We start from the raw sequence: 13763 nt of genomic DNA on the forward strand, positions 1-13763 counted from the left end.
TTAATGTACTTCATTTCAGCTTGGATCTATTTGAGTCTGTAGTTCTAATAGGTAGTTTCAGAGTTTGTTTGACTACCCCACTTGTAAAACAATACTTTAGTCTATTTTCTTAAAGTATTATGGTATAATTTATTTGGTCAAAAGCCCTTTTGCTTCCATTTTCAAATAACATATTCCTTATGTAATTTTTACATTTAAATGTGTGATTTACAAATGAGATGATTGGATTTTATATGTTGCTCCTAAAATAAGTCGCATGCTTGATTTTCCTAAGCCTAACATTAAAATTTTAAATTGCCTGTGTAGTAAATGTAATTTTAGGTCCCTTCTTTATCTTTTGAAATTGAACCAGATTTTTGCTAATCCTATCCAATATAATTCAGTTTCCTTTCCTGAAAACTGTTTTCTCAAACTCAGTTAAGAATGTATTTTTTGTACATTCGCTGGACTGTGACTGTGGGTGCTGCATCTATTGGCAACCTGATGTTCTTTATCCTGATGGGATTTTGTTTTCTTAAGTATTTGAGTGCTTGCTGGCTGCCCAGCCACCAGAGGAACAGATGTTCAACTTAACAGAATATTGAGTGAACTTAATAGAAAGAGTCTGGGATCTAAGACCCATGTTCCTTAAGTATATATTTTTTAACAGATGTTAGAATTCTTAAGCCATTTTATACCTAAGTGACAAGACAGCATACAGTCAATAGTTAAATGGTGTTTCTATATATTGATTATTGAGGAAACATTAATATCACCACTTTATGGATAAAGACACTGAAACTCAGCAAAGGTAATGACTTGCCAGTAGATCTGAGATGGGAGCTGAGTGGTCTGACTGCAGGTTTGGCATACTGGGTCACATTGCCCTTCAGGACTGTGTTGTCATATAAATCTAAAATTGATACATTCATGTGGCCTTTTACTTCGGTTTATTGGGATATGCTAATTTCTCTCTGTTGAATGAAAGGTGCCCAGCCTTAATTAAGAAGGAGGGCAGACTGCTTGTTACCTCCTATTAAGGTGACTTTGTTGTGTCTTGAGAAAATTGCTCTGATTTGGAAATGTGAACATCTGTTAATTTCTGAGAGGAATCTGTCCCTCAACTGAACTCAACTGTTGTCAGTTCGCAGTTCTCAGAAACATCATTTCTAAAGGATCAGGGCAAAGCTATGCCCTCTTGTGGCATAAAACAGCAGAGCGCTCCCTTCCAGAAGACTGGTTGTTTCCTCCTCACAGTGTTTTAATATTTGCTTCTTCAATCTAGAAGACTTCTTTATTATTGAGTCCCTTTACTTAAATGTAAATTTTCTAAAACACACTTTTGTAAATTTAAGGTGGAATTTCAGTGTTGGCCACTTTGAACTTCGATATATTCCAGACATGGAAACTAGAGCTGGATTTATTGAAAGCACCTTAAAACCCAGTGGGAGCAGAGAAGAGTCTAAAATCATTTCAGATGTGGAAGAACAGGAAGCTGCCATGATGGACACGGTGATAAAGGTCTCCGTTGCTGACTGGAAGGTTATGGCATTTAGTAAGAAGGGAGGAAACCTGGAATGGGAATACCAGGTACCAAAAGCTACTGAATGTTTATAAGTGTTTCTTCCTTTCCCCGTTTGACCAAACTTACTGGTAGAGGGAAATTTTGGATTCTCAACTTGTTTTCTGTGCTTTAAGCAATTTGCGGTTTTATATCTCTTAGAGTGACTTATTATGAAAAAGACAAGATAAGAGTGGTTGAGGATATTTGCAAACAGTGTACAACCGTGTATTTTTGTATGCCATTGGTGAGAATGTAAATTGGGGCAACCATTATGGAAAATGGTATGGAAGTGCCTCAAGAAATTAAAAGCAGAACTGTGTAACCCAGTGATCCTACTTTCTGGGTGTCTGTTCAAAGGAGGTGAAATCAGTATCTTGAAGAGCTGTTTGCACTGCCATGTTCAGTGCAGCATTATTCACAATAGGCGAGATACAGAATCAGTCCTCATGTCCAGCAGTGCAGGAATGGATAAGGAAATATGGAGTGTACACATGTGTGTGCACGCACGCACACACACACAGGAATATTATTCAGCCTTAAAAAAAAGGAAATGTTATCATTTGCAATAACATGGATGAACCTGGAGGACATTATGCCAAGTGGCATAAGCCAGACATAGAAAGATAAATACTGCTTGAGCTCACTTACATGTGGAATCTTAAAAAGTAGAGCTCATAGAAGCAGAGAGTTGGAATGGTGTTTGCCAGAGGCTAGAGGGTAGGAGAAATGGGAAGCTGTTGGTCAAAGGGTATAAAGTTTCAGTTATGTGGGATCAATAAGTTCTGGAGCTGTAATGTACAGCATGATGACTGTAGTTGATAATATTATAGTGTTTACTTGAAGTTTACAAAGAGAGTAGATGTTTTTTAAAAAGTTTTTTTGAGCTTTGTTGAAGTTTGACAAAAACTGTATTTTAGGTATATGATGTGATGTTCTGATATATGTATACACTGTCAAATGAAAGAAGTAGATCTTAAATATATACTATGAATATATATGTTTTGTCAATTATGCTTCAATAAAGCTGGAAAAATAAAAACTTAAAAAGAAGTTTGTGTTTTTAAATGGTACTTGAGAAGTTGAAATATGTAAATACTACTTGAAATTTTATAGAATTTCTTTTTCCATTTTTGTTAGTTTTGTACTCCCATTGCATCTGCCTGGTTGGTTAAGGATGGCAAAGTCATTCCCATCAGTCTTTTTGATGATACAAGTTATACATCTAATGATGAAGTTTTAGAAGATGAAGAAGACATTGTAGAAGCTGCCCGAGGAGCCACAGAAAACAGTGTTTACTTGGGTGAGTACACGGCTTTTATCTAATGATAGAGCATATTGACATTTAGATTTTTTTCCTGCAATGTTCCTTCCTACTTAAGGTGTGTCTATGTTTTAATTCCTAAATACATTCTCTGGCTTAGGTTGCCCTTAAGATTTATATTTGATCCCTATTCCTGCTGTTTTTCCCCATTTATCCAGTTCTGAAACTTTTAGTTACTATGTAGCTCTTTTTCTCTGCAACTATTTTAGAAAGGCTTAGGAGTGTTGTTGGCATTACATAGCATGATTTCAAATTGCTTACATGAATCCACAAAGCCGAAAACTTTCTACATTTGTACTTGCATCTGTATTTGCATCTATCTGTATCAGTCTGCTCCCCCTTAAAGATGATGTTTACTTTTTTCTGTGCATCTACACGATGTATTTGAAAAATGAAAACAAAATTCTGATGTGCTTCTGGGCAATTGAAGCCCTTTTAATAAATTTTGAAAGCCCTCAAGTCAAATTATTTCAACTAGTTTTGTTTCAAATTCTCATAAAATTCCCTAAGCTCTATCAGTGTTCTACCCACCTCTCCAATCTCAATGAAATGCAAGAAGTTGAAAGAGTAACATGCCATACCTGTGTTATGACAATATTTAACCAAATTGTTAGCGATATCTCTGCAATCATGGGTGTTTAGGTTTACTTGAGAAAGTTACTTCATCTAAGCTATTAGTTTCACAAGAGGACAATGATTTCTTTTCTTTGAATCTTCCTACAGGAAGAGTTTTCCAGTGTTATTGAAAATTATTGTTCAGTGAGAAACATTGTGATATATGTAGCTTTCCTTCCATAATTTTATTTCATAAACTTTGGGTCAAATTTGAGTCCTTCAGGCATGATTCTTTGAAAAGAGCTATGTAAGCACATGAAGAAATATATGGAATTAATCTGGTTTTATTAAATCAAAATGAAACTGTTGGAAAAAAATCATTGGTGCTTGATTTTAAACATAATTGCCAGTGTTCTGGTTAATTCAGGAATGTACAGAGGCCAGCTATATCTGCAATCATCAGTCAGAATTTCAGAAAAGTTCCCTACAAGTCCCAAGGCCTTGGAATCTGTCAATAATGAAAATGCAATTATTCCTTTGCCAACAATCAAATGGAAACCTTTAATTCGTAAGTGAATTATTAACTTCTATAAATATCATTAAGGTGTTCAAAGACCTAATCATGACTGTCTTTAGTCTAGCTTTGAATATCATAGAGATCACAACTAACATACACTTTATATCTTCTGATAAACTAGGAAGGTTTTTCAGATGGTAAGGAATTTTATCATTTAGAATACAATTTCATTGAAGCAGCACTTGCTTCTGTAGAAATCAGTATTATTAAAATATCTTTTTAGACAACTTAGAAAAACTTTCTTTCTGAACCCTGAGTATTTTTTTATCACATATATCACATCATACTTTAATCACTTGTTTCAGTGATTCATATTCTCTTCCAGACCATGCTAGTTAAAGGAAAAGCCATTTGTTTGACTTATATTTGAACTGAACTGTGATTGGATAGCTAAGGTTTTTTTTTTTTTTAATGAGTCACTGAAATCATAACAGTTAAGATTTTATCATTTTCTTTTAGATTCTCCTTCCAGAACGCCTGTCTTGGTAGGGTCTGATGAGTTCGACAAATGTCTTAGTAATGATAAGTTTTCTCATGAAGAGTACAGTAATGGTGCACTTTCAGTCTTGCAGTATCCGTATGGTAAGTGTGATTATGCTTACATTAGAAATGCCAAGTTTTATTTTATAATGTATTTATTAACTTGAATTTAATTAATAGAATTCAAATGCAAGATAGTCAACAGGAGGGTGGACAATAAAATATCTTGGGAGGCAGTATTGTGAATCGTGGCCAAGGGTGCAAGCTCCAAAGCAAGATTACCAGGGTGCTGATGCCAGTTTTGCCACATACGTGGTTGGGCATACCTAGCTTGCCTGTCTTGGTTCCTTCATCTGTAAAGTGAGGATAGTAATCCTAATATCTGTTTATTGGATTGTTGTGAAGTCTCAGTGAGATCATGTGCTCACAGTCTTAATTATCATTGTACCTGGCATAGTTAAGTGTTCATTCAGAAAGCATTGGTTCTTGTTATTAGCTCTCATTTAAGTACCTAATATAGTCTGTATACCAGCAGCATGTATAATGAAGAAAATAGGTGTTCCCAGTAGAATTACATGGAAATACTGTAAAATAAAGTTACTTTAATGTTGTCCTCAGATGAGAGAGATTAGTGCAAAGGTCAGGAATAGGTGGAATTTAGCATGAAATACATTTCTGTGTATTTAAGGTGAGGATATATTCAGATACGAAAGTCTTTTGAACAGTTATATATACAAAATCCTTAAATCTGCAGTAGACAAAAACATAGACTCCTCATCAGCTACCCTAAATGCTAGAACTGGGAAATTATTGTGGAATTTAAATTGACTAAAAAGAAAAAAAAAAGAGAGCTGTGAAATAGAAACAGCAGTCTTCATCTGATACTGATAAAATATAAGGTAAGAGAGAACTGTGTAATCTGCCCACATGGCACAAATTACAGGTGACTCTTGAGCACTATGGAATTGAACTATGTGGGTTCACTTAGATATGGATTTTTTTCAATAAATATATTGGAAAAATGTTCAGAAATTTGTAACAATTTGAAAAAATTTTCTTTTCTCTAGCTTTATTGTAATACAGTATATAATATAACAGAAAATATGTGTTAACCATTTTATGTCATCAGTAAGACTTCCAGTCAACAGTAGGCTGTTAGTAAAGTTTTTGGGGAGTCGAAAGTTACAAGTGGATATTTGACTCTGTGGAGGTTGGTGCCCCTAACCCGCGAATTGTTCAAGGGTCAGCTGTAGAAGACAAAAAAAGACGGGCTGTTTTCTAGGACCAGTTCATTTTCAAAGCCTGAAATGAACCAATGAGCGTGATGGAGATGTTTCCCTTTTAGCTTGTGAAGAATGTTTAATGGTAAAATTTGGTATTTTATTAATGGTAAATGAAAATAAAGTTTAATTCCTTGAAGGCAGTTTGAGTACTAATACATTCTTGCATTTTAAAGATCGAACTATTAAGGAGTTAGTGAATGGGGTGACCCTTAAGGTTTTTTTCTCATCTTATTTAATATAAAGAATATTTATGATGCTTATGAAATAAAAGAAAATTTATTTGTGTAGTAAAAACAAAAGGGTAAATGAAACTGTTGAAATGTGTTAAAGAAAAGATGAAACTTTTAAAAAAGGAATTAGTGTTGTAAGTCACAGGAGAGTAGATAATTTTGAACAATTAAAGGTGACTCTATTTTGCTTTATCTTTTTCTAAAAAAAAAACTTTCAATGTTTGTCCTCGAAGATAATGGTTATTACCTACCATACTACAAGAGGGAACGGAGCAAACGGAGCACACAGATCACAGTCAGATTCCTTGACAACCCCAATTACAAGAATATCCGCAAAAAGGATCCTGTTCTCCTCTTACATTGGTGGAAAGAAATAGTTGGAACTATTCTGTTTTGTATCATAGCAACAACTTTTATTGTACACAGACTCTTCCATCCTCATCCTCACAGAGTAAGGCATTTTTTAGAATCTAATTTATTTCAAAGTGTTGGGAGTATAGAATGGTAAGGGGTGAGATGTACGTTTGCATAAGTTTTACTGTAAAATCATTGTTGCCCATACTCTCATTTCCCTCTCTTCCCTCCCCTTCACACCTCAACCCATTACAGACTGGCCTCCACCCCTACCATTCCACTTCCCTTCAACAAGGGAAGTGTTGTATTTTGTGTTCTTTTATGCTTTTTATTTTTGTTAATATTAATATTTTGTTTAGTTTTTATTTTTCAGTGTTATTTTACATCCTAAGATTTTTAGTTAACTTGTGTTCAGCTTTATACTGACAGTGATTTTTTTCCCACCTTACCAGCAGAGGAAGGAATCTGAAACTCAGTGTCAAACTGAAAATAAATATGATTCTGTAAGTGGAGAATCTAATGACAATAGTTGGAATGACATCAAAAATTCTAGTTACATATCACGGTAAGAGTCTTGTTGTAAAAGAGATACGTGTGTTGTGGCTTCTGGTGGCAACTGAATCAAAGAGGAAATGGCCTCTGAATTAAGGTCTTGTTTAACTTTTTTTTTTAATGTGTGAATAGCTATGTAAATAAAACATAGACATAATCCTCAAGTAACTTAAACTCACTCAGCTAAGGATAAAAATAAAGTGTTCCAGAAGTTTAGAATTTCAGACACCAAATTAATTCTTATTCAGATAGCTTAGTTATTGAGGGCCTGCCATGTACCCGGCTTGGCATTAATAGTACCAAGTAATAGTTATTGTGTTATTAGAGTATGATATAAATCTCCATATGTTACTCAGTCTTCAATTACTTATTCCAATTTATTTTTCTGGATAAGAAGTAGAAAAATGGGGGGAAATATACCAACAGAATAGATCACTTTTAAAAGTAGAAAGGAGAGGCAAGTTACTTAAGAAGTAGGTAATTCAAATAATTTGAAAGTAAAATAAAAAACCTGTTTGCAGTCTATCAGGTGTATAGATTCTGGTGCTTTGTGGTATGAGATATGGTGCTATGGTTCATATAACATAGATTATTGCTACTTTTCCCCTTAATTTTGATATCAGTCTTAATTAGCACTTTGGTGATGGGGGTAAGGAAGAGGTAATAGAACCTTACTGCTTAATATCTAGGGTAATGGCTTTATGACAAAATATTAAAATTGTAGCTAACATGTATGATATTTTGGTTATCTGTGGGCTTATCTAAGCTGCACTCAAACTGTGTTACCAAAAATTGAGAACTGACTGTAATCAACAGATTTTAGCTGCTAGTTTCCAAAGTAGAATTTACTAGGTGACTTTAATACCCTTGCTAATAAGCATGCTGACTGATATGTCAGTGGCCAGCAACAACCAGCATGCAGTGAAAGAAACGGAGAGAACACAGAACCAGTAACTCCCAATGGGTGACCCACTGCTGAAGCCATCATTATTCACTCTCCATTTACTCAGAACAGCTGTGTGCAGGACGATATTTCAGCCTTTGGGAAAAATAAAAAGATGGGGCCTGTCTTAGTGAAACTTAAAATCTGTGGGGGAAGATAATATTGCAAAATATAAACATATAAGAAAAAAGCCATGAACCGGTCTGCTTGTGATGATTTTTAATTATCAAGAGTAAGAGAGAGCGATGGAGGAGGAGCAAGATACAGTGAATAAATAAATATTTGAAAGACTTGTAAAGAGAATTAGAATAATGTACTCTAAACTTGAATTAGACCTAATTTTCCTAAAACTTTATTCAATATGAAGAGTCTAATTTAAAGAGTTTTTAAAATATAGGTGCTCTACAATAATACTAATGTTTGTTGAGTGCCTACAATGTTCTAGGCATTATTAAGAGCCAAAGCTCTGGATTCAGTCATGAGTTCAAGTTCCAACTTTGCCATTTATCAGTTGGGACTGTAGGCAAAATGATACTTGTATTTATAGAGTCTGTAATCATATAGAAGATGTTTCTCCTTTCAGAAGATATATCCATCTTTGTATGGCTGTTTTCTTTAATATAGGAAGATCATTCAATTTGGCCCTCCAAGAATAAGACATGAATTTCATAGGGTTTTGCAGTTGGGGAGATGGATTTATACTGAAGTGCCTTGACTAGCTATTTTTAGGGATACAGATTATTGCTCTTCATTCTCTGTGAAGGTAATTGGCCTATAGAGGGTTGGGATCTGTTGCCTCTCCTCAACTCCATGCTCTAACCAGCTGAGCCAACTACTAAATTAATATGAATGTGCACATCATAAAGTAATAAACTCAGCCTTACAAGGGACACCAGAGATACTCTTATTCATCTGTCCTCCATATGACTAGAATAACTTCCGTACCATGCATGCGTACGTGCCTTCATTCATTTATTAATTCATGCATTATTTGACAGTTAAACCTTCTATTTTCCAGATGAGCCCAGGCTTTAGAAATACAAAGAGGAACAAGAGTGCTTTCCTGCATTCAAGGCCCCCACAATCCAGTGGCAGTGGGGACAGTGAACTGTGTATGAATAACTGCAAAATACTGAGATTAAATTTAGACAGTTCAAAGTACTCTGTGCAAAGTGCTGTGAGAACATTAAGAAAGGGGTCTAGGAAAGCCTTACAGACATGGCTGGATGAGTAGAGTGAAAGAGGAATAGAATTTCATTAAGCACCAAGTCCTAGTAGAGAAAATAGCAGAAGCAAAAGCTCCACAGTTGTGAGACAGCCAGGTACAAGTTGGCTGGAATACAGAGTGCAGATCAGGGAGATCAGGCACTAAAGAGGAAGTAGCCACAATGTGGATGCCCATCTGTAAGTGACAGATAGTGAGTTAGCTTCTGTCTGAATACCCCGGTGAAGCCCATTCTGACTCATGAGGCAACCCAGCAAATTTGAGATGGCTTTGGTTCCTAGAGAGATTTCTAAGAAGGTACTTATGTATAGTAGAATTGATTAATTTTTTTCCATAAAATTTACAGGCACTCACATAAGATGAAAATACATTTTCTGAGTTCAGAATGCCACATGAGGTGTAAAATGTTAGAGAATTAAGAATAGAATATTTTGATAGATGATGGGAAGTATTGATTAGGACTGATCAGTGGCACAGTTGCTCTAAGAACAAATGATTAACAAGTGATTCCCAGTCAATAAACAGAAGCTTATTTATTTTTTATCAACTTCCCAGGGAAAAATTTGAGTATGTTTGCTTTACTTCAGCAGAAAGCAGAACAAAGAATGCTATTAGTGGAATTTAAACTATACTCTTTATTAAAATAAATTCTATGAGGTTTACTGAGTTTATATACTTTTTATATATCATAAAATAAATTGAGCTGATTCATTACCTTACTTCAAAATTGAAAACTATTTGCAAGCTTTAAAAATTTCTTTTTCTTTTTAAGATACCTAACAGACTTTGAACCAGTTCAGTGCATGGGTCGTGGCGGGTTTGGAGTTGTCTTTGAAGCCAGGAACAAGGTAGATGACTGCAATTATGCCATCAAGAGAATCCGCCTCCCTAACAGGTACGGGATGATATTTTTAGTAAACGTGAAGTCAGCACTATATTACTAATCTCATAGGCAATATGTCCTTCTTGCTATACTCCATAGATAAGGAAGGAAACATAGTTTCTGACCTTCTGAATCTTAGCTTCTATAGCTGCTACCAGGTAGCCAGCTGTCTAAAAGGTGTGATCTATTTAGATTGCTTTGCATCTACTTAAAAAAATCTGCCCTTGTTTTTGATTCTTAACAACTCTGGTCTTTCCCATAGTGAATTATAACTACAAACTTTAATACATAGCACCATCTGTATTTACTGTGGAAATAGTATTAAACAAAAACTATCTGTGTCTTCTCCACCCAGTAATAATCTCTCTTAATATTTTAGGGTATTTCCTTTTGATTTCTTTCCTGGTTGCAAATTTACCTAGTTGGTAGTACAGTTAACCATACAGTACAGTTTTATCTATTGCTTGCTTCACTGTATCCTCAGCATTTTCCATGTTATTAAGAGTATTTCATTGAAATGCTAAAATACATTGAAAGTATCTTATGGCTGGATAATAATCCAGTTAATACATGTGCCATATTTTGTTTAACTGTTTCTTATTGTTAATTTAGGTTTTCAGTTTGTTACAGTTAAATATGACTTTGCAGTGTTCACTTTTTATATAAATTTTTGACCACATCTGGTTACTTAGGATAGATTCCTAGAAGTGGAATTTCTGGCTCAGAACAATTTGATGCTAAAGATAGTAGGCTTCCAGTAATAGCTTCCTTTCCATCTATTGTAGAAAGCGCCTATTGATTCTTGATTAAATCTGTACTTCATTGCCTGTGATACTCAGTAGTGGAAGCTTGCTTTAAAAGGCAAAACATGCTATTACAAGTTTTGGGGATTATATGTACCAATTACATGTGTACCAGTGTGACCATTCTCTGTCCTCCTGAGCTGCAATGCTGAGCTCTCTTTTCTGATACTCCATTTACACCTATTTGTCCTCCATTGATTCACGCTAGGTAATAATCTTAAAGGGTATGTATTCATTCACTTTCAGTCAGCTAAGAAAGCCACATTTGAATAAGGCAATAGAAGTGCTCTAGCACTTATTTCTAGAAGAGAAAAACCCTATAACACATGTATTTTTTTAAAATTCCAGACTTACTGTATAGCTTTTCAGAATGATGCCAGTAAGAGAACTCATCTGTTTCTAATTTCGGATGCAAAGGAGAATGTTGTCTTACTATTTTTCACTACTGGATGTGATTGCTTGTTCAGATCAGAGCAACCTTCAGGGTGGTCTTTTCTCTATTTCAGGGAATTGGCCCGGGAAAAGGTAATGCGAGAAGTTAAAGCCTTAGCCAAGCTTGAACACCCAGGAATTGTCAGATACTTCAATGCTTGGTTGGAAACACCACCAGAGAAGTGGCAAGAAAAAATGGATGAAATTTGGCTGAAAGATGAAAGGTAACTTCGTAGACACAGACTTAGAAACTAATATTCTCCTTCAGGCTAGTTTTTTGCTTTTGTGAACAAAATAACATTTCTATGGCTTTAGAGTTCATTTTTTAAGAAAAATAACAGCAAATTAGTGTTCTCTGTCATGTTTTAGAGTATTCTCTATTTATTAGATGAAAAGTTGATTTTGTTTTGAGAATATGAATTATTTAAATTATTAGTAGATAGGCTTTATGAATTGTAATTCACCAAGGGATTTACAGTGACTTTTCTCAATAAGAAAATATTGCCTGCTTTTGTTGCCATTTTTTTATTTTAGATTTTTATTTGGTTTATCAGTAGTTAACACTTTACACCTCCCTATTAAAGCAGTTTAAAACTATTTGCAATTAAAAATACATAAACTTGGGCAACCTGAAGATAATTCCCATGTGAAGTATGCTGTGCTATAGGAAGGAAGGCCATTTTAAAAACCACTAAATGAAAACAAAGAGGAAGCAGGCTGCAAATAGGCTTATTTACCAAAGAGCTGGAGTAAAATTCCTGCCTAAAAGTACTAAACACGGCCCTAGAACCGCCTGAAGTAATTTGTTACAGTGACCCTTGTAGCCTATAGCCAAGCCATGGAAGGACAAAGTGAAGGGGCCCCTGTCTCAAAGGCCCCATAAACTGCTGCCTGAATTTGGACAGGGCTTCAAAATTGTGGCCACTGAGGAGTCCTAGCCTTGGTGTCCCTTCAGTGCTTTGTGTTTTGCTCAAAGGCCTTAGCCGACAGTCCCAGATAACTGTTGCAAGTATAAATTAAGCTTTCAAATGCAGTCTTTCAGAAGGAATGGATGAAATGCGATGTCCTATGATGTACATTTTCATTTAATCTGTATGTTGTTTGTCATCTGGTAACTGGCTTTATTAAAGTTGAAGCTGTTAAAGAGTGTAGTTCAGATAATGTAATGAGCCCGTATTTCCTCTCATTCCTTTGTCTTTCTCCCACTTTTAGCACAGACTGGCCACTCAGCTCTCCTAGTCCAATGGATGCGCCATCAGTTAAAATACGCAGAATGGATCCTTTCTCCACAAAGGAGCATATAGAAATCATAGCTCCTTCGCCAAAAAGGGGCAGGTCTTTTTCAGTAGGGATTTCCTGTGGCCAGACAAGTTCATCCGAGAGCCAGTTCTCCCCACTGGAATTTTCAGGAATGGACCACGGAGACAGCGAGTCAGTGAATGCTGTGTACAACCTCCAAGACAGTTGCCTGACAGACTATGATGTGGAAGATGGTACTATGGATCACAATGATGAGGGGCACTCCTTTGAACTTTGTCCTTCTGAAGCATCTTCCTCTGTAAGGTCAAGGGAGAGAACATCCTCTTCTATAGTGTTTGAAGATTCTGGCTGCGATAATGCATCCAGTAAAGAAGAGCTCAAAACGAACCGGCTGCATATTGGCAACCATTATGCTAATAAGCTAACTTCTTTGGAGCACTCCAGTAGCAAATCTTCTTCTGAACCTACTTTGTCTGTTTCTCCTCCAAGACCTACCACTCTAAGTTTAGATCTCACTAAAAACCCTGTGGACAAACTGCAGCCCAGTTCACCCAAGGTGTATCTTTACATTCAGATGCAGCTGTGCAGGAAGGAGAACCTCAAAGACTGGATGAACAGCCGGTGCACCATAGAGGAGAGGGAGAGGGGCATGTGTCTGCACATCTTCCTGCAGATCGCAGAGGCAGTGGAGTTTCTGCACAATAAAGGGCTCATGCACAGGGACCTGAAGGTCTGTATTTGTGGGACCTCACCCAAGGCTTCCAGTCTGATGCTTTGTAATTGAAAACAGCACTTGCTGTGCATGTGAGTCTTATGACTCAAGTGCTCTTAAGAGCAAAGGAGAGTAAAGGCATCAGAGAAGAGCGCAGGGGTCTGGGAAGGTAACCTGAAGGTGCCTGCTGCAAACACAAGAAGTCTCAGGCTTTGAAACCTTCAGGCAGATCGTGCATTCTCCTCTGTAATGTGCTTATGTTCATTTTACAGTAAAAAGTACTGTCAATCCCTCTGATAGGAAAACAAATCCACCATGAGCATATATGCCCTGTTTTTCCCATGCATTTGAGGGACCCTGACACTGTTCCTGTAGGACCCCAGAGCAGCATAGTGAAAGGGACCCAAGTGGAAGGAGAGACGAGTGTTCCTCCACTAATCATCTCTGAACTGGGGCAGAGCTCAAAGCTTTTTGCCCCTATTTAGACCTGGGGGAAGGGCTTGAGAAACTGGTTGGAGAAAGATAGCAAATGGTTAGCTAATGATTGTTTGCCACCAAAACCTTCAATTGTATTTTCAATATATAGAGTATTGGCTACTGTATCAATAGG

At 36.2% G+C, this 13763-nt stretch overlaps 1 protein-coding gene across 4 annotated transcripts in view; it reads left to right on the top strand.

The window, feature by feature from the left end:
• The window catches only part of EIF2AK3 (eukaryotic translation initiation factor 2 alpha kinase 3), a 66200-nt gene that overhangs the window by 37141 nt on the left and 15296 nt on the right, over nt 1-13763 (top strand). For 2 of the 4 annotated variants that reach the window (XM_036931069.2, XM_036931066.2), the window contains exons 5-13: nt 1335-1569; nt 2681-2843; nt 3847-3987; nt 4456-4578; nt 6223-6440; nt 6796-6908; nt 9836-9958; nt 11256-11405; nt 12394-13171. In XM_036931069.2, coding sequence (XP_036786964.2) covers nt 1335-1569; nt 2681-2843; nt 3847-3987; nt 4456-4578; nt 6223-6440; nt 6796-6908; nt 9836-9958; nt 11256-11405; nt 12394-13171 — 2044 coding nt within the window. The remainder of the gene's footprint in view (nt 1-1334; nt 1570-2680; nt 2844-3846; nt 3988-4455; nt 4579-6222; nt 6441-6795; nt 6909-9835; nt 9959-11255; nt 11406-12393; nt 13172-13763) is intronic. The other 2 variants (XM_036931067.2, XM_036931068.2) reach the window with 2 other exon arrangements.

The sequence above is a fragment of the Manis pentadactyla genome, chromosome 2 (genome assembly GCF_030020395.1).
Source record: "Manis pentadactyla isolate mManPen7 chromosome 2, mManPen7.hap1, whole genome shotgun sequence".
In the NCBI taxonomy this organism is placed as follows: Eukaryota; Metazoa; Chordata; class Mammalia; order Pholidota; family Manidae; genus Manis; species Manis pentadactyla.